Source organism: Neoarius graeffei, chromosome 13 (assembly GCF_027579695.1).
Source record: "Neoarius graeffei isolate fNeoGra1 chromosome 13, fNeoGra1.pri, whole genome shotgun sequence".
NCBI lineage: Eukaryota > Metazoa > Chordata > Actinopteri > Siluriformes > Ariidae > Neoarius > Neoarius graeffei.
The window spans coordinates 44856894-44878199 of record NC_083581.1 but is presented as its reverse complement, the minus strand read 5'-3'; the positions used below and the strand labels follow the sequence as shown (position 1 = coordinate 44878199).

The following is a 21306-nucleotide window of genomic DNA, read 5'->3' as shown; positions in this document are numbered from 1 at the left end:
AGCCACAAGATGGCCGCCACTAGGGAATCCCCGACTCTGTGACGTCATGTGAAAACTATGTATAGAGGCCCATTTCCAGTAACTATCACTCCAGTGTTCTAATGGTACAATGTGTTTGCTCATTGCCTCAGAAGGCTAATGGATGATTAGAAAACCCTTGTACAATCATGTTAGCACAGCTGAAAACAGTTTAGCTCTTTAGAGAAGCTATAAAACTGACCTTCCTTTGAGCAGATTGAGTTTCTGGAGCATCACATTTGTGGGGTCAATTAAATGCTCAAAATGGCCAGAAAAATGTCTTGACTCTCTATTTTCTATTCATTTTACAACTTATGGTGGTAAATAAGTGTGACTTTTTTCATGGAAAACACAAAATTGTCTGGGTGACCCCAAACTTTTGAATGTGTGATAGATAGATAGATAGATAGATAGATAGATAGATAGATAGATAGATAGATAGGGGCTTCAAAGTTTGGGAGAATAGCAGGGCACAAATAATTTACAGCAGGGTGCAAAATGGTAAAATGTCTGCCAGCGGCAGACATAATGCACGCAAAGCGTGCAGGGATAGATAGAGAGATAGATAGAGAGATGCAAGTATGAATTTTTCATGGGGCAGGATGGTTTGGAACAGGCCATCTAAAATTGGGATAACATTTACCCGGGACAGGTATTTGAGGCAGGTCATCTAGCTTGATTAGCGTTGTTATGCACGCCAGTGTTTCCCACAGAAATTTTGGAGACTATGGGGGAGGCACGGGGGTTGTTTAAAATTGAGTGATATGTTAAATATTAAGTTATTACTGAAAAACTATTGATTAAAAAAACAGACACTGAGAAATGGTCCTATAAACAACTTTACCAATATAAAAGATTACCAGGACTACAAAAATGCAGAAAAATAGGCTTTACTTATCCAAATGCACCTGTTGGTTCAAAAGTTAAAGTGCATAGAACCTCACAGCACAACATGAAGTTACCTTAAAATATAATATAAATGCCTCAGCTTTCATGTAAGAAAAAAAAAACTATTAATACTAGTACTGTGTGCAGGCAGTCTCTCCTGAAGACTAAATTAAACAATTATAAACTAATAAAATAAATGGCTCAGGCTTCATAGAAGAAAAAAAAACAATTTGAACAGAATCTCACAGTATGATGCTGAAGCTGCCTAAACAATGGAAAATAAAATACCATTTTGGCAAAAACGTTGGCATCCATTAATTTCTTGTATTAAGTAAAAAAAAAATATGTTGCCAGATACTGCTGACGTTTTACAGCCCAAAATATGTTCAAAACCCGCCAAAATGCACTTAAAACCGCCCAAATTGGGCGGGAAACCGCCCAATCTGGCAACACAGGTGGCAGTAATGGCTGCACTCATGTCGAGGATGTAAACACGATCTGGCAACACAGGCGGCAGTAATGGCTGCACTCATGTCGAGGATGTAAACACAGTTGACGCGGAAACGGACATACATGACATAGTGGATGTAATTTACGTTCACAACTTTTTTTGCTGTCAGAAATATTTAATATTTTGTGACTCGACTGACAATAGCCGGCGGCATAACAAGCCATAGCCGGCGATTTGCCGCCAGTGACCGGCTACTTTTGAGACCGCTGATATATATAAACACTATTTTATTTATTTTTCTCTGCTAAGAATGAAAAGAGGCAATTTGGGTGGAAAGGAAAAGAGTAGAAAATGCATAATTGGAATAAAAATTAAAATGCAGAGTAAAAGTAAGGATTATACTGTATATTATGCAGTTTGGCAGCAGAAGCAGACACCATTTTGCGGAGTTCTTTTGAAAAAAATATTCCCTGTGTTTATTCATAATATTTCCTGGCATTTATGCTTATAGGTACATCACTTCCATAGTTTAAATATTTCTACACATTTTGATACAAAATTGAGTTATACGTGTGATAGTCAAGGCTTTTTTTTTTTGTATTTTCAAACATGTACCGCTTGTACAGTACACAGGTAAAACACCGTTTCTCCAGGACCATGGTGCTTTGTTAAACATCACAGTACTACAAATAAAGTGCAAGAGTGCAGCAAATGAAAACATTGCAGACAACAGTAAACTATAATAGTGTTGAGAACTGTGAGTTGTCACTTTGAGTGTAAGTTTATGCACATGACATGCAGCCCTGTGGTAATTTCAGAGCATGTAATGGAAATGAGAATGCTGGCTGTCGTGTGAAATTAAGTAAACGTTTGTGTTGCAGTGATGGCCGCGGCATCCATTGCCAACATCGTGAAGAGCTCGCTGGGTCCTGTTGGACTTGACAAGATGTTGGTGGACGACATCGGCGTGAGTGCTCGTGGTGGTGTTACACACACTTCCTTGTACAATTTGCACAGCATCACAGTAAAAAGCTGTCAGTCGTAATTGGTGTAAAACTCAAGATGTATTTTGTGCATCACTGGGGGAAAAATAACAATGACACAAATTATTTGAATTTAGGACGTGACCATCACTAATGATGGCGCCACCATCCTGAAGCTGTTGGAGGTGGAACATCCCGCCGCCAAAGTGCTCTGTGAACTCGCAGACCTGCAGGACAAAGAGGTCGGAGATGGAACAACCTCTGTGGTAAGATGCTCCCTCAGTCGTGCACTAATGTTCATTTGAGCCTGGTTTGGGACATGTCCACAGGTGACGGGTGGTGTTTGTGATGAGATGGATAGTGTACAGTGTTCTCCATGGGCACTTTTAAAGTGGCGCACCGCCACGTTATAATTCTGGCCTGCCACCCTTCCCTTGGCCAAAAAAGAAAAAAAAAATACGTAACTTCATCAATATACACCAAATAAATTGTATTCACTTTATTATAATTTTGTAACTATTTAACATGCAGAAGACCATTAAACAAATGCATACGGGGCTATCCCTGTGTTACACTACACTGCACCACGTTACACTATACTGACACATAGTAACGTTGGAAGCTACAAGCTGCAGCTAGCCAGCAGCTAAATAACTTTGCGGGTGTTTGTAGTGTTATTGTGCAACGGTTACGCTTATCTCTCATATTTTCTGATCATATGCAGTTACAGTAATCATATAACAGCACACACATTAAGTTCAGGTCTTTTATTTTATGCATCTGTGATCGTGTAGGCGAGAGCTGTGTTTTCCTGTTGCTTCACTGTTTGTTTACTGCAGGACTTCCAGGTCCCTGGGTCAAAGGACCCAAACTGTGGAGGCCGGGGTGGCTTTGTAGTGCCGGTCTCGGGCATGCACACCAGCTTGTGCATGGATTGTAGTGGTTTCACCCAATTAACATTGTGTATTGTAAAAAATGTATGCATTTAGGCCAAATAAAAAAGTGTGCGTTTCCGGTTACGTAGATTTCAAAACTAGGGTCGGTAGGCAGGCATTTTTTTTTTTTTTTTTGAATTTTTTTTTTTTTCAAGATGGCTGCCATAACCTATATTTAGACAGGAATAATTTCACAAAATATAATGAATTTCTTTGCAGGTCACCTAAGTTACCACCTTCTGATTAATCTGATGCAGCATGAGACACCTTTTAACATGAATTTTTCTGAAAATATAACAGCTCAATACACCATGAGAGAGAGAGAGCAGCCCCGCCCCTCTCTGCTCCCTGAGTGGAGCTCGTCACCTTGGTAACGGTGCAGGGAAAAGACACAATATAACAAGCAAAGAGCGCTTTTTCTCAGAGTTCCCTCTCCTTGAACAATAGAAACAAAAGGAGCTATTCACAAAATTCTTGCACATTGAGTGCTACAAGGCTCCCATGAACACATTTAATGTAATTTTTTTTGTCCCTAGTGTAAAAAATGTGGACACTAGAGCGAGTTAAAAACAAGTGACTTTTCTGATTTTGCAGTTAAAGCGCTGGCACATTTATAATACGAGTCTATGGGAGAGCGCGGCTGTCCTCTCCTTGCTTTCAGGCTTCTCATTCAAAAACTGTAAATCCTATCGCTCAGGGAGATGCTTGTCTTGATTCACACAATGTGTGACTACAACTTTTGAGGAAGTTGTGTGTGTAGAGTGAAAATTGTGGCTGAGAAAACAGTTTAAATGAGAAAGTTAGAGCTTTTTATTTATTTATTTTTTTCTTCAAGCTGCCTACATTCTAAACTCCTGAACGCCACTGGTGTGTAACGCCATAGACACCCATTATAAAGCCTGAATTTCTCCAGATTTGCTCATGGTGTTTGATCTGTGACTGATCAAAAAGTATAGAACCTAGCAAAAAAGTTGAATGCCAGATCCACACAGGAGAATTTTGTCTCCGTTTTAAAGTTTGAATCATGTCTCTAGGTGAAAGACAAAATAAGCGTTCTCTGCTTCTGTTCCCTCCGACGGCCCCGACACACTACTGCCTCCGCCGAGTGCGCGCACACCGCATGTCGGGGCTGCGGATGAGTTACTCTCCCCTGATCAACGAAGTCGGCGGGGAATTTGTGGTTATCGGTACAAACGGCGCGAGTCACAACTTAAATGAGTGCGGTTCAGTTTGACATTGTCAGTCCGTTAGATAAACATTTAATTTTATTAAAATCTAAAATTAATATTTAGAGCCTGTGAGCTACAAAAATAATAGTCATTAAAGTAGCCGGCTGGACTTAATTGTGTAGTCGGTTGTATGGCCGGCAGCCGGTGCTTGTGGAAAGCCCTGATTTTCCCAGTGAGTGACAAAAACTTCCGGTTCACGTGGTTGGGTTATATGTAAAAGTCGCGACTGGGAAAAAAACAAAAAAAAAGTTTAGGGTCGGGCGGTACGGATTAGGGTCGGTCGGGTAACCGGAAAAAAAACACACCTTTTTTTTTTTTTTGGCCTTATTGTAATCTGGTGTTTTTGTTTATGCATGGAAGTTCATTTATTTTTCACACACACAAAAAAATAATTAATGCGCAACAGGCACATCAGTCTCAACTGAAATGTCAAATGAGTCTCACGTTGACAAAGATGTATACAGTAAGTGTTAATTTTTTGTAAAATTATTTTAACAGTGGTTTAGCATTTCCTATCCATTTATTGGCCAGTTTCACGGTCAAAAAAGCCTAAAGTCCGTCAGCTTCAGGGGGGTTTTGGCCCCCCACCAGGGCCAAAGCCCTTTTATTTTTGAGAAGTGGAGAACCCTGGTGTATGTGTATCGTAGGTCCTGTGTTGGTATCACCCCCTGTTGCTAATAGGTGTGTGGTTATGCTAACAGGACAGAGGAAGCGTATCAGAGTCTGAAGAGGCTGCAGTGTCTCTCCTGCTGTCTCTATATGAACTGATACAACATTAATCACAGTCAAGTTCAAACTAATAGCTCCTGTGTGTGTGGGGGGGGGGGTTAATAAATTTAACTGAGGGGGCATCGTGGCTCAGGTGGATAAGGCGCCATACCATAAATCCGGGGACCCGGGTTCGATTCCGACCCGAGGTCATTTCCTGATCCCTCCCCATCTCTCTCTCCCACTCATTTCCTGTCTCTACACGGTCCTATCCAATAAAGGTGAAAAAAAGCCCCCCCAAAATCTTTAAAAAATAAATAAATAAATTTAACTGAGCCTTCATATAAAATGTGTAGGTGATCATTGCTGCGGAGCTGTTGAAGAGTGCAGATGAACTGGTGAAGCAGAGGATCCACCCCACCTCCATCATCAGTGGATATAGACTCGCCTGCAAGTAAGAGCATGCATTGTGGGTTTGGGGTTTGTTTTTGGGGTTTTTTTTGTATTCTCACACTTCTAATGTCCCTAATTCCTTTTTTTTTTAATAGTCATGTCCATTTTGTTTTCCCCTGTTTTTCTTGCGTTCATTTTTTCCCTTAAATTAAAAAAAAAATCCCCCCCCCCTTTTTTTTTTGCTTATTTAGGGTTTTTTTGTTCTTTTTCACCCAATTTCCTATTTTTAAACCAAAACTTCTTTTCCCACTGTTTTTTCTTTTGTATGTTTTTAGTATTTAATGCATTTTGATCTTTTTCTCTAACTTGTCTTATTTTAATTGTATAAATTGTCAATTTGTTTTTCTTTTACTATTTTTTGCTTTTTCATTTCTTGTATTTTTTTTAAATTGTTTTAGATTTTCCTTTTATGTTTCTAAATAATTATTTCAAATAATTTCTACCTGTTTTTCATCTCGTTGTTCCTGTTTATTACTTGCTCTTTTGTTTCTCATTTTCTGTTCTTTTCTTTTCTCTAATTTCTTGCTTTGGGTTTTATTATAGTGCTTGTAAAGTACTGTATCCATAAGCTTATTATTTTCGTAAGTGACTTTTTGTTTGGGCGGGGGGTATAGAAATGGGTTCTGTCCGTCCGGTCACGTTTTCATTTCCGGGCCATATCTTCATGAAACTTTGTATACGTATCAAGCAACATGTGAACCGGTGCCTTTTGCTATTTTGGATTTTTGAAAGAAAAAAAAACGTATTTTTAAAATTTTTACATAAAGGTTTTTACTTGGTTTCTAAGAGCAGTGTTAGTTTCCGGAGCATATATCCAAAACTATTCGTGATACAAATTCGAAACTTGGTATACATGTTAACAAGGTGATAGATGTGTCTTTTCATATTAAGAAATTTGAGAAATTTTTCATGTTTCCATGGAAACAATTTCAGACTTCGTCTCTCAGGTTGGTCTTAGGGGTAGGTTTTGTTTCTGGAGCAGAACTTTAAACTATGAGTGGTATGGTCTTGAAAGTTGGTGTATGTGTTAAGTAATGTAGATGTGCCTTTTAGGGATGTCCCGATCAGGTTTTTTTGCCCTCCGATCCGATACCGATCATTTGATTTTGAGTATCTGCCGATACCGAGTCCCGATCCGATACTTCTTATAATCCATAAAAAATAAAGATGAGGAAAGAAACGGATCCAGGATGTTCCTCATTTTTTATTTAACACCTTATTTTAACATCCAACAACTCCGTTAGCAAACAGAGCACTTGCGTGAGGCAGTTTGAACAATAAATAACAAATTTAAAAAAATAACCTTAAAATACCTGGCAGGAATGTAAACAAATAAAAAAAAATAAAGTGCCGCAGTGCCGGTAATTTGCTTTTAAGAACGCATCTCACAGTGGTGTACAGTAATTTCAATTAAGGAAATGAACGTTTTTCTTGATGAAAACAAGCATTTCTACCCTTTCAGGTTTGAGCCCGTTTCTTTTGTCATCCAACGAAAAAAAAAATGATCTCATGCTTTGCTTTCCGCTTCGAACTGCTTCCGTGTTCAACTTTGCCGGCAACAGGCAGCCAATAACCAATAGCGTCTCCGCTACAAAGTGATGTCATGCCGCACGCGTTGATGTTGCTGTGTTGAGACAAGAGGTCTGGTCTCACTCTGTGCCAATGCATAGCTATTGATGTGTTAAAAATGAGAATATATTATATAGATATATATCCGATCCCTGATCGGGAGGCAATGCCCAATTCCGATCGAGTCTGAAACCATGTGATCGGGCCCGATTTCCGATCACGTAATCGGATCGGGACATCCCTAGTGCCTTTTGATACTAAGAAATGTGAGAAATTTAAATTTTTAGCTCACCTGGACCAAAATGTCTGGTGGGCTTATGCCATGGGCTGCTGAGCTCCGTGTAAAGAGAGGTAGGGTTGGTTTCCTGCAGCAGAACTTGGAAAAATGTGACCATATCCTGAAACTTGGTATGTAGTTGGTATATCAGGTGGGGGATATAGATGAATCTGTCTTATGATTTAATTCAGTTTGAGCCACTTAACGTAGAAACTTTGTTCAAGTCTTGTTGCATAGGTCTTGTAAAGGACATGAGCTGATTTCATTTTAATATTCCAGCTGCATCCCTCTTTTTATTGATTGATCTGGCTATTTTTTTCCTTGTGTACTTTGAATGGGGAAATTTTTCAAACTGCACCCACAGTCAATTTTCGAAATAATGCCTCCAAACTTAAACATGTTCTGGGCAATACTCCAAAGCACGCCACTTTTTTTTTTTTTTTTTTTTTTTTTTTTATACCTCAATCACTCCTGCTTTGCCTTTTTTTTTTTTTTTTTTTAAATAAATCCCTTACCTTTTCTCCTATTGGCTTCAGTTTATTTCTCAACTGGTAACTGCTCCTGGAGAGTAAAAGCTAGGACCACTGAAGTTGGTAAAATGCCATTTAGATTGTTGTACCTTACATAAATGCAGCATAACTCTCTCTCTCTGCTCCTCTTTCTCCTTTTTCTTTTTTCATCCCTCCATCCTCCCATTCAAACTCATTTGATTTTACTACTCCTACATCTTTAAGTAATCACAATTCAATATATGGATTTAACTGTAAAAGTACAGCACTTAACTGCTTCTCATACTAATGACACTCTTCTATCTCACCCTTCTGATCTTTCATTGTTTTCTCCATCCTTCTGTAGCAATCCACTGACTTTACTCCAACTTTTAATGTAGAACTGCTAAACTTTGTTTCAGCAGATGAATCTACATACAAAGCATGCCCTTACATAAATATGACATCACTTGCTTCTCTCTCTCTCCCTCCCCACTAAATATTTTTAAACTTTCGTCATTTATTTTATTTTGAATGTGTTAATTTTTTGCATTGCAACCACTGGTATTTTGCTCAGGAAATGCAAATCTGGTTTCCCTTGTTTCATTGTTGTAAAAAATGGTTTTCTTTTGTTTTTCACCTTTTAATATTCATGCATTCCACTTTTTTTTTTTTTTTTTTTTTTTAAATTGATTAATTGCTTTTCTGTGGGTTTTTTTTCTTTCCAGGGAGGCGGTGCGTTACATTAATGAGAATCTGACCATTGGAACAGATGATTTGGGCCGAGAGTGTTTGGTCAATTCTGCTAAGACCGCAATGTCCTCCAAGATCATTGGAGTGTATCCTCTGTTTTCTTGTGTGTTATAACACATGTACACCGAAGTGTACCATTACTCATTATGCAGTTTTAGGGTGCTGATGTACAGTGTGTGTAAATGTGAGCCCCATTTGACCTTGACCCTGACCCTTCAGTGATGCGGATTTCTTTGCTAACATGGTGGTGGATGCTGCCCTGGCGGTGAAGTTTGTGGACCCTAAAGGTATGGCTCGTTATCCCATCAACTCTGTAAACGTGCTGAAGGCTCATGGCCGCAGCCAGAAGGAGAGCATCCTTGTCAACGGTTATGCCCTCAACTGCACCGTCGGCTCGCAAGGTACTTAATCATATCACCCAACCCTAGCTAGTGTGTTCCCATTTCAATTGCTGCCACACTGACTGTGTGTGAGTAGTTATACGCGTGGGATAAAGCAGAGTTGATTCAAAGCCTTGTATATGGATGCACACACTATCCCCTGTGTTTCTGTTGTGCTCTGAATTGTACACATTCATTTATTAGCCCTTATCGGGTTAAAATGACTCACTTTAGGCAAATAAATATTTACTAGACACCTTTTCCACTATGAAGCATTGCTTGTCATGGTCAGGTCATTTTTGCCCTTGGAGTAACAAGTGTAAAAAAAAAAAAGTGTTTCACATTAGCATTGCTATCACTGAGTAAAAGCAGTGTTTCCTCTACCGTTATATTGCCCCCCCCCCCCGCTCGCTCACACTATCTTTTAAGGCCCGAAAAAAATCCAAACAGGAGTACAGGCACTAGGACCATGTGGAAAGAGTGCCTGCTCAAAAACAGGAGAGCGTGCAGGCGCTAGGACCATACAGAAACCTTTCCCGCTCAAGCTGCCGGTTTCGTGTCTACTTCGCTCTCCTCTTGTACACTCAAACTACACAAAAGATTTGAAGCAATAGTTGGCAATGTCAGGACACACACACACACACACACCCACCCCAGTGGAAAAAGATGGGACATGCAGGGGTTTTTTTTTCTCTTTTCTCCCCCCTCTGAGTGTGAGTAATGTCTTCAGACACGCACGAAGTTAGCTAGTATTAGGCTACGAATATTCATAGTGAGATCATGTTGACTATAGTATCACTTTGTAAACATCAAGTTAGCTAGCCTTAGAAAATGACTTTTTTTTTTTTTTTTTTACATTATTTTAAATGAGCATGGTTGGTCTACTACTGTGTTTCACTCAACACATGAATCAAAGTAATGATTGACAGTGCAGAGGTCAGTGACAACAATTACAGAAAATAAATAAGCTATCTGACTTTCTAATTAGAATTATAAATCAACTAGAACTATAAATGGTTCATATGCCATTTTAATCTATAAATCACTACAAATCAATACATAAGTATTTTTATTTGGAAATAATTGTCTGTAACTCAAAAGGGACAGCTGCCCCAGGTGGTAGGCAGGGACAGCATGTAGAGAGTGGAGAGGCAAGCAAATTAAATAATCGAGCAATAGGGTGCGAGAGGCTGTGGTACAGATGGGTGACAAAATCCCAATGAAGTGTCTTAGTGGTGAGGCCACCATGAGTCTCCAGAATATCTTCAGTGCTCCTTGCAGAGTCTGTGGAACTGTATTGAAGGGATGAACTTTCCTCCAAGATATTCCCTCGTTTACATACAACCTTTTATTTAATTGGGTAATTTTAATTGAGATCAAGATTTCTTTTGGAAGAGAGACCGCAGTACAGCAGATAGACCTCAGATTGGGGTATCTGAAAAACTTGAGCCCTTTTGTCCCCTGCTTTGTAATAGGAGCTGTGGGGAGGGATCCTGTAGGTGACCGTCCTCATCTAGTGCCGCTTTTCCACTACAAACGCGGCTGAGTTGGGCTGAGCCGTGCCGTGCTGAGTTGGGCTGAGTCAAGCTGAGCGGGGCTATTGGAGTTGCATTTCGACTACAACCGCGCTGAACCGTGCTGGCTGGAAGTGGGTGGACACATTGGGTGGAGTTAGCGAAAGTGGGTGGACGTCACGTGATGTCGTTAAGCGGCGCAAACAGTGACATCAGTGATCTTTTAAGCGGTAGTCTCACGGCCCAGATAGTAAACAATAAACATGGAGTCGTTAGTGTTGCTGGTCTTGGTGCTGTGGCGCCAACAGATACTGGCAAGAGCGTATAGATGAGGCGAGGCGCATAAGGCTCCAGAAATTCTCGTAATTCGTAATTCTTCTTCTTCCGGGTTTACGGTGTTTACAGATCCCAGCGTGCTCGCGGGGCGTGTGTGGGCATGTGAGGACACTCCTCCTCACCAATCAGTGCGTAGGGGAGTGTCTCCTCACGCCCCCAGCCTCACTCAGCTCGGTTTGGCTCGCTTCAGCCCCACTCCAAAACCGTGCGAGTTTTGGGTGCTAAGCAGGGCTGAAGCGAGCGGGGTCGTGCTGTTTTGAGATAGTCGAAACGCGAGCCGTGTCGGGCTGAAGTGAGCTGAAGCGAGCTGAAGTGAGCTGAAAAAGGGTAGTGGAAAAGGGCCATAGCAGAACACCCCCCCCCCCCCCCACACACACACACACACACACACACACACACCAAAATAAAACTAGATAGAACTCGACGCCAACGGCGTCGATGGGGATGCCTACGCCCGGTAGACTACACGCCTTAAGTTGTGATTTGGGGATGGACATTTGACCTCACAGTAATCTTGACCTGGTGAAATTACTTGTATTAGCCTTGGAGATATTGTGTTCACAAGGTTTTCGGACAGACATTTGACCTCACAGTGACCTTGACCTTAGACCTTTTGATTTCAAAATCTAATCGGTTCATGTTTGTCCCAAAGCACACAAATGGTGAAAGTTTGGTGAAATTCCTTTCATCAGCCTTTGAGATCGTGTTCACAAGGTTTCGGGACGGACACACGCACGGACAGACGGACAACCTGAAAACATAATGCCTCCTGCACCTTACGGTGGCGGAGGCATAAAAACACTGAAAAGACACAGGACAATGGGGCTAAAAAGGTCAAATCCAGAACTCTTAGGTGGTGTTGGGTTGTTCCTTGGTAGTGTGGAACTCTTATCTGAAATGATTTCAAACTAGAACTCTTAAGAAATTGAGACCTTAAATCAGGGATGGGCAACTTGCATGATAAAGAGGGCAGCAATTTATCACCACCATCAGATGGCCACATGACCGCGCACTTCAACTAATCAGATATGAGAGAAGTTACAAAATAATTTGAAATAAGAACAAAATATTTGTATATTCTTATGTCTGTATGTTTATTGAACCATTATACATTTATTTAATATTTTCCACACTGAAATGCATTTTTAACATAATTCTCGTCTTGTTAAACAACAAACACAAGTTTGTTTTAAAAGAAACAGTGCAAAGGGCTCACATTCAATGAGGCACAAAACTAAAAAAAAAAGGCGGCCCAACATTAAGTGCAACTTAATGGGATACTTGTGGTTTTGCCTGCTGGTGCACGATAGACTGGATATCAATGTCAATCTTTGTGCATCCAATCCGCATCAAATGAAAGAGCATCATCCGTGAGTCTGTTCCTCTCTTTTGACTTAATGTGCTTCATTGTTGAAAAGCTGCTCTCACAAATGTAAGTGCTCCCAAACACGCTGGCCATTGACAGAGCAAAATTTCTGAAGAGTGGAAAACGTGCCTCTGGTAGCAGTCTCCAAAATGAAATTCCCCTCTCATTGCGCTTTGCTGGAAAATACAGATCTGACTGCAACTCGCAGAGTTCGAGCTACAGTTCTGATGGTTGCTCGCTGACAGCAGCAGAGACGGGGTCTGTGAATAGCGCAATTCGTGGTTTCATCACATGAAAATCTTGGAAACAATCGTTAAACTGCTCCTGCAATTTTTTGATGTCGACCCTATACTTCTGAAGTAGTTTCTCGCACCTGGGGTTATCTTTTCACATCTCCTCACAAGCGGGAAAGCGTGCCAAATTTGGACGATGGGAAGAAAATCCTTCTATGAACAGGTCGAGTTTACGCTGGAATGCGGTTGTGTGTGCATACAGATCGCAAACAGTTTGGTCTCTCCCCTGCAAGTGTGTTAAGGTGGTTGAGATGTGAGGTGATGTCTGTCAGAAAGGCCATGTCGCAAATAAACTGTCTTTTTGAGTTTTCTGCAGTAGGCCCACTAACCACTAACACTGTTCTCCAAGAATACTGGTAGTTCAGAGCGCAGTGCAAAAAAACGCTCCAGACACTTCCCTCGACTCATCCATCTGATCTCGGTGTGCATTTGTAAATCCCCATACGTGGCGTCCACTTCATCCAAAAAGGCAATGAACCTCCTGTGACAAAGGGACCTGTCCCCCCCCCCCCCCCCCTCGGATGAGATTTGTTACTTTGGTCACTAAATCCATAACGTGGCTAAAGTTCAGTGTCTTCGCGCAGAGCGCTTCCTGGACAAATAAAATGCATGGCATGTTAAAAATATTTTTGTCATGTCAAACTCAGGCCTACATCTCACGGTTAATATGAGGCTACTCACCTGATGTATGATACAGTGCAGTATAGGGCATTTTACCCCGCTCTGTCGGAGGAGCCCTGCAAAACCTCCGTGTCTTCCCTGCATCGCGGGTGCGCCATCCGTAACAACAGTTGACAGCTTGTCAAAGCCACCAAATCCACTTGCAACACTGTCAACGGCGTTGAATATATCGGTGCCCTCAGTCGTATCATGCAGAGAAACCAATTTTAATAGCTCCTCATGCACTTCAAATGAACTGTCAATAGTTCTCGTAAAAATCAGTAGCTGGCTAACATCCATCACATCTGTACTCTCATCCAAAGCCAAAGAGAAGTACTTGCAGTCATGCATGACTTTTCTCAGCTTAATTTCGACATGATCGTGAATGTCAAATTCTGCGTGTCACTGTGCGTCGGGACAAAGAGACCATTTCAAAGTGTTTAACCATCTTATCGTCACCAAAAGCTTTGGCCATTTCCACGGTGCACACCTTGACAAGTTTCCCCATCTGACAATGGCTTCTTTGCTTTGGCAAGCTCAAGTGAAACAGCATAAGAGGCTTTGAGTGCTGATTCCTGTGTAGTTGTGGCTCTGGTGAAAAGTTGCTGTTGTTGGTTTACTTTCGATTTGAGGTCGGCTACGACAGCAGCCCTTGCAGCTCCAGTATACTTCTCATATGGCCCTTTTCCATTACCCTTCTTCAGCTCACTTCAGCCCGACACGGCTCGCGTTTCGACCACCTCAGAACAGCACGACTCAGCTCGCTTCAGCCCTGCTCAGCCCCCAAAACTCGCACGGTTTTGGAGTAGGGCTGAAGCGAGCCAAGTGGGGCTGGGGGCGTGAGCAGACATTCCCCTGTGCACTGATTGGTGAGGAGGAGTGTCCTCACATGCCCACACACGCCCCGCGAGCATGCTGGGATCTGTAAACACCGTAAACCCAGAAGAAGAATAATTACGAGAATTTCTGAAGCCTTATGCGCCTTGCCTCATCTATACGCTCTTGCCAGTATCTGTTGGCGTTGTCGGTGACAACAAGCCACAGCACCAAGACCAGCAACACTAACGACTCCATGTCCATGTTTATTGTTTACTATCTGGGTCGTGAGACTACCGCTTAAAAGGTCACTGATGTCACTGTTTGCGCCGCCTAACGACATCACGTGACGTCCACCCACTTTCGCTAACTGCACCCAATGTGTCCACCCACTTCCAGCCAGCACGGTTCAGCGCGGTTGTAGTCGAAATGCAACTCCAACAGCCCCACTCAGCTCAACTCAGCCCAACTCAGCCGCGTTGGTAGTGGAAAAGTGGCAATATTTAACTTTGTGCAAGGTGTTGTAGTGGCGACTTAAGTTGAAATCTTTCATGACTGCTATGGTTTCTAAGCAAACCAGAAACATGGGTTTGCCTTTGAATTCTATGAAGAGATAATCTGCTTCCCATCTTGACTGAAAGGTATGGTTTTCTTGATCGAGTTTTCTTTTTTTTGCATTGCTAGTAGCCATGGCTCTCTTGTCTCTCTTCCTCGCTGAAGGGGGTAAGGCCCAGGGCCCCGATATTGTTTGCATAGGAAGCGCCCTCTATCGGTCAACAGTGTAATTACAATAGCGTTAAAAAAAAAAGGCCGCGGTTAATTTTTTTTTTTTCTGATAATTAATAAATGAATCTACGGGCCGCACTGAGTAAGGAGGCGGGCCGCCAGTTGCCCATCCTTGCCTTAAATGTATACAGGAACTGTTTTTAATCATTTTGTGAAAAAAATGGAGGTTTCATGTGTGTGATTGTGATATTAACTGTGTTTGTAGGGATGGTGAAGAGGGTACAAAATGCCAAGATTGCGTGTTTGGACTTCAGCTTGCAGAAAACTAAGATGAAGCTGGGAGTGCAAGTAGTTATCAATGACCCGGAGAAACTTGACCAGATCAGACAGAGGTGTGTGCGCATGTGTGAGAATTTCACACTCAAGTATATGTTCCCATTTCAATTGCTGTCATACTTTGTGTGTGTGTGGTTATACGCGTGGGATAAATCAGTCGACCCAGAGCCTTGTGCACAGATGCACACACATTGTGTTTCTGTTGTGTGTTTGGGCCGTACACAGACTTTAGTTCTCTACACACTGAATTTTATGGTGAATTATCAATTTCAGCTCTTGTGCATGATTCAATGGTGAAAGGTAAAATACAAAGAACCTTCCAGAAAACAGACTTTAATTTCTTAAAATGTTAAACTTTTTTTTTAATCATGTGCTCTACTGCACGGTGTGTGTGGTTTCTCTGCTTCAGAGAGTCGGACATCACTAAGGAGCGCATCCAGAAGATCCTGTCGGCGGGGGCAACTGTCGTCCTGACAACTGGTGGGATTGATGACATGTGTTTGAAGTACTTTGTGGATGTTGGAGCCATGGCAGTGCGCCGTGTGCTGAAGAAAGACCTCAAACGCATTGCCAAGGCAACCGGTGGTAAGCCACTCCCACTCGAAGTGGTTCTGCACCATTATATTAATTAAAAAAAAAATTATGTAAAATTCTTTCCAAAAACTAGCTAATGAATTTTAAAATCTAAATTTTGGGGTGTTTTTTTTTTCCCAGTAGAACTTTTCTTTGCCTCCCTTATTAAATGTGGTTTAACAGTTAAGTTGATCAGTATTAGTTTGTAGGTGCTGATGCTGCACCACGTGTGAGAATACACACGGCTTCTGTGGATTCTGTATTTTAGATTAGATAAGGCTTTATTGATCCCTTTGGGCGGGTTACCTCAGGGAAATTAAGATTCCAGCAGCATCATTACAGATAAACAGAGAAAGGAAATAGAGAACTTCTAGATAATTTATTTTAATTTAAGTATTTACATATGCAAATATATAAAAAGAATAAGATGGTGGGGGGGCGGCAGTAGGAGAGATATTGCACTTTATATTGCACATTGTCTGGTATTGCTTATTGTTAGGCTAGGCTACTGCTCCTTCTTGTCCTCCTGTTACCCCTCCTCCCCCCCAGAGAGGAGTTGTACAGTCTGATGGCATGAGGGACAAAGGAGTTTTTAAGTCTGTTCGTCCTGCACTTGGGAAGGAGCATTCTGTCACTGAACAGGCTCCTCTGGTTGCTGATGACGGTGTGCGGAGGGTGACTGGCATCATCCATGATGTTCAATAGTTTGTCCATAGACCTCTTCTCTGCCACCGTCACCAGAGAGTCCAGCTTCATGCTGACCACAGAGCCAGCCTGCCTGATCAGTTTGTCCAGCCTGGATGTGTCCTCCTTGGATGTGCTGCCCCCCCCCCAGCACACCACGGTGTAAAACAGGACACTGGCGACCACAGACTGATAGAACATCCACAGGAGTTTCCTGCAGATGTTAAAGAACCACAGCCTCCTAAGGATGTATAGCCTGCTCTGTCCCTTCCTGTATAAGTGTTTGGTGTTGTAAGTCCAGTCCAGCTTGCTGTCCAGCCACAGCCCGAAGTACCTGTAGGAATCCACAGCCTCCACTTCGACTCCCTTGATCAGAACTGGTTGTGACCTTGGTCTGGACCTCCCAAAGTCAATGACCAGCTCCTTGGTCTTCGAGGTGTTGAGCTGCAGATGGTTCCTGTTGCACCACACAGCAAAGTCCCTCACCAGGCTTCTATACTCCTCTCTGTCATCACTGATGCACCCAACGATGGCTGTGTCATCGGCAAACTTCTGAATGTGACACAGCTCCAAGTTGTAGCAGATGTCCGCAGTGTACAGGGTGAAGAGAAGAGGGGCCAGCACCATTCCCTGGGGTGCTCCGGTGCTGCTAATCACAGTGTCAGACGTGATGTCCTTCAGCCTGATGTACTGCGGCCTGTCAGTGAGGTAGCTGGAGATCCAGGTGACCAGGCAGGGGTCCACTCGCATCCTGTTCAGTTTGTCCTGAAGCAGTAGGGGCTGGATGGTGTTGAAGGCACTTGAGAAGTCCAAGAAGAGGATCCTCACTGTGCCATTTCCCTTATCCAGATGTGAGTGGGCTTGGTGTAGCAGGTAGAGGATGGCGTCTTCCACACCGACACCTGCCCAGTACGCAAACTGCAGACCAGGCTTTTAGGCAGGATTTTTTTTTAGGGAGTCTAACTTTTTTGCAGGTGTCACTGTATGTGGCGAGGTGTAGCGGCGCGTTGAGCGCCGCTGGCACGAGTGTTTTAGGGGGTTCCGGGGGTACTCCCCCGGAAAATTTTGAAATTTCTAATGCTCTCAAATGCTATTTCCTTCATTTTGACAGCAAATTTTGAGCAATACAGCCAAGTGTTTTTGCCTTTGTTACAACATTCTTGTATCAATAGTAAGGCTGGACTGGGGGGAGGCATGTGTGCATGGAAAAATTCAAGCCAGATTCATTTTAGGTAAAACAACTTTCTTTAATGTCTTAATGTAAACAAAATGGTTTCACTGCAACAGTCCACTGGCAACAATATGTTTACAACCGCCTGGGGGCCTTGAGGTACAACTTTCTGGCGGCAGCGAAGTCGAATTCCGGCATGGGAATTCGGGCATAGCTGAGCCTGATGAGCCGATCCAGCTGCTCAATGCAGAGGAGAGTGCGTGCTTTTGTCTTGATTCTGTTCTGACAGGAAAACACGCGCTCCGCCTCCGCATTGCTACCCGCCGGATAATTTCTTAATCAGAAATACTACCCGCCGGCTCGACTACCACACTCTCCACTACGTAGCCTGTAATGTTGGGAAAATCTGCATGAAAATGTGTTATTTACTGTTAAAAGGATTTATTCGGGATAAATAACATGTCAGGTAAGGCCGGTTTTCTATAGACTACATTCCACATTTAGCTGCGGCAATATAGTCTACGGCTATATTGTCTGGATATTTATGCCAGTGTCTCCTAGGCATACATCTTTTCCCCCTCTGCTCTGGGAACGCATATTACAAGTGCTTTGTACACCAAATTTATTTAATAACCCATTTATTTATAACGAGGGCTCTCACAACTTTGAAATTAGTGCAGCCATAGAAACGCGTGTTTCTGTAGCTCTGCGGCGGGTGCCTATATTTTGTACTCTGGGCTCGTGCTGTTGCTATGGTAACCCTGGGCGTCTTCGGGAAAGACAGCTGTCAAAGCGAGACTTCTGAAATTTCCAAAATGGCGGTGTCAACAAAGCTTGTAGATCCTCGGAAAGCTCAGACTCGGCGATTTTTTAACATATTCAGCTAAGTTACCGGACATAACACGGGCGGAAATATTAGGGCGTCTTTAGGGCGTCGTACTAAAAAGTAGGGCGTCCAATTTCTTGTTTTTTTCAGTACAGGGCGTCGAAAAGACGCCCAGACGCCCCTCTATCTAAAAGCCTGCTGCAGACAGTCCTGGGCATGTTGTACCTGGGGTCTGAGGAGTCTGAGGAAGAGCCGCTCCAACATCAGATGTGAAGTGAGTCGGAAGTCGTTCAGCTTGCTGGGCTGATTCTTTTTGGGAACTGGAATGATGCATGATGTCTTCCAGAGGGTGGGCACTCTCCCCAGCTGCAGTCTAAGGTTGAAGATGCGTTGGAGTAGTTCAGCAGCACAGGTCTTCAGTAGTCGGGGACACACCTTGTCCGGGCCTGCTGCTTTCCTGGGGTGAAGCTTCCTTAGTTGACCTCTGACCTGGTCTGCAGTAATGCATGGAGGAGTCTGTGTTGAGGAGGGGGCTGCTGTGATGACTGGGGGGAGGTGTTGAGGGAAGGAGAGATGGCTGCGGGGGGGGGACATGGGCTGGTTGAACCGATTGAAAGTCCTTCAACTCGTTCGCCCTCTCCACTGTCCCCTCAACAACTCTGGTCTTTGTATTGTGGCCTGTGATGGTTTTCACACCTTCCCAGACCTCCCTCATGCTGTTCTTCAGCTTCTGTTCCACCTTCCTCCTGTAGCTGTCCTTAGCTTCCCTCACGTAGCGTTTTACCTCCTGCTGTGCTGCTTTCATCGCCTCCCTATCCCTGCTCCTGAAGGTGGCCTTTTTCCTGTTGAGGATAGCTTTGACTTCCTGTGTTACCCATGGTTTGTTATTAGGGTAACACCGTACAGTCTTAGCGGGGGAGACCACGTCTGCACAGAAGTTAAAGTAATCCGTCAGACAGTGTGTCAGCCCCTCTGTCCTCAGTGTGGGCTAAGCAGCACATCCCAGTCCGTGATGTCATAAGTCCCTGAGGGCATATTCCATTTAAGGGGACCACCTCCTGATGGAGCTAGTTGTTGCAGGCTGCCTTTGAACCAGGGGGGGTGTACTTCGGCTGTAGAAGAACCAGGTTGTGGTCAGACTTCCCTAGTGGGGGGAGGGGTGTGGCTCTGTATGCATCCCTCACATTAGCATACAGCAAGTCAGTTGTCCTGTTCCTTGTTGGACAATCCACAGCCTGGTAAAAAGCAGCCAAAGTGGAGTCCAAAGTAGCATGATTAAAGTCCCCAGAAATCATGATAAATGCCTTAGGGTGCTGTCTGCAGCCTTGCTGTGACAGTGAATCCTCTCACATGCAGCGGCTGCCCTCGGAGAGATGTAAACACAGATGATCATGTGACTGAACTCCCTTGGCAGATAATATGGCCGCAGGCTAACGGCTAGCAGCTCCAAGTCCGGGCAATGTAAAAGTGTCTTTACGGAGATGTCCCAGGTTACACCAGCGATTGTTAACATAAGTCCCCCACCTTTGCTTTTCCCGCATGTTAGTTTTCCCATTAGTGTTAGTTTGATATTCTTTTAGAGAGGTGTAACTGAAGCTTGTGCATCAAACTACTCTTTAGCTTGGTTTAATTTATTTTTATGGAGCATTTATTTGCACCCAGGTAAGAGTAGTCCTATGGCAGCTATTCAGCTATTTTTATATCTGAATTTTGGTTCTAAATAGCATTGTATACATGTCTCTGGGTGGCTATAATACATCTGGGTATAAATGACCACATTGGCTGTCCACCCTGGGTACGATAGCTTTGTTGGCTATCGACAACCTGGCTGCAAATGGTGTCTGCCTTATCTTTATTGATGTTTTCAGATTAATAGTTTTAAAATGAGCCGTTCAGTTTCATTCCACAAGTCATGAAATGATTGATTTTATCAATTTTCCTGCAGCCACCATCTGCTCATCTCTGTCCAACCTGGAGGGTGAGGAGTCATTCGAGGTGGCCATGTTGGGTCAGGCGGAGGAAGTTGTGCAGGAGAGGGTGTGTGATGACGAGCTTATCCTCATCAAGAAGTAAGAGCCAGATGTCTCATTCACACCACTCCCTACACTGTACCTATGCAAATAATTTCTTATTTTAGTGACCGATTTTGCCACCAATCTCACTTTCTCTGTATATGTGCACTAGTACAAAGGCTCGCACATCAGCCTCTATAATCCTGCGTGGGGCGAACGACTTCATGTGTGACGAGATGGAGCGCTCGCTGCATGATGCGCTGTGTGTAGTGAAGAGGGTGCTGGAGTCCAAATCTGTGGTTCCAGGAGGGGGTGCTGTGGAGGCAGCTCTGTCCATCTACCTGGAGAACTACGCCACCAGCATGGTGAGCATTAAACCAGCCGTGTGTTTTGTGAAAACGTGGCAAATTTTATTTTTAATTCATGGTTTGGTAATTTGACCCTTTTGAACTAGTTCATGCTTGACTTTAAGCACTGTTTAGTATAAATACAGAGGTGATTATAGGAAATTGCGTGCACTGATTGGTCGAGAGATTTGGGTTATTTCTTAACCCTTTGATGCAAAACATGGGTCAAAAGTGACCCGGCTGAGTTTTTATCTTCTATATTTTTGCAATAAATTAATTCCATCATTCAGTATTCAAGGTATTCCTCAATTAACTTGTTTTTGATCATCATGCATCCTTATTTTTTCCTTTCTTACTTTTTGAATAAAAACCCTTTTTGTATCACTACCCTTCTAATGCACAACATGGGTCAAAAACGACCTGCATTCATTTTCCAGGTTATTTCATGTATGGCTGAGTGTTTCTATGATATACTTTTGAAATAAATTCATTTTGTCATTTACTTTTCCAAATA

At 42.9% G+C, this 21306-nt stretch overlaps 1 protein-coding gene across 1 annotated transcript in view; it reads left to right on the top strand.

Moving 5' to 3' along the window:
• The window catches only part of tcp1 (t-complex 1), a 28819-nt gene that overhangs the window by 3736 nt on the left and 3777 nt on the right, over window positions 1-21306 (top strand). The window contains exons 2-10 of the mRNA XM_060937802.1: window positions 2239-2324; window positions 2478-2606; window positions 5569-5666; window positions 8728-8838; window positions 8972-9153; window positions 15109-15235; window positions 15589-15764; window positions 20379-20502; window positions 20618-20810. Coding sequence (XP_060793785.1) covers window positions 2239-2324; window positions 2478-2606; window positions 5569-5666; window positions 8728-8838; window positions 8972-9153; window positions 15109-15235; window positions 15589-15764; window positions 20379-20502; window positions 20618-20810 — 1226 coding nt within the window. The remainder of the gene's footprint in view (window positions 1-2238; window positions 2325-2477; window positions 2607-5568; window positions 5667-8727; window positions 8839-8971; window positions 9154-15108; window positions 15236-15588; window positions 15765-20378; window positions 20503-20617; window positions 20811-21306) is intronic.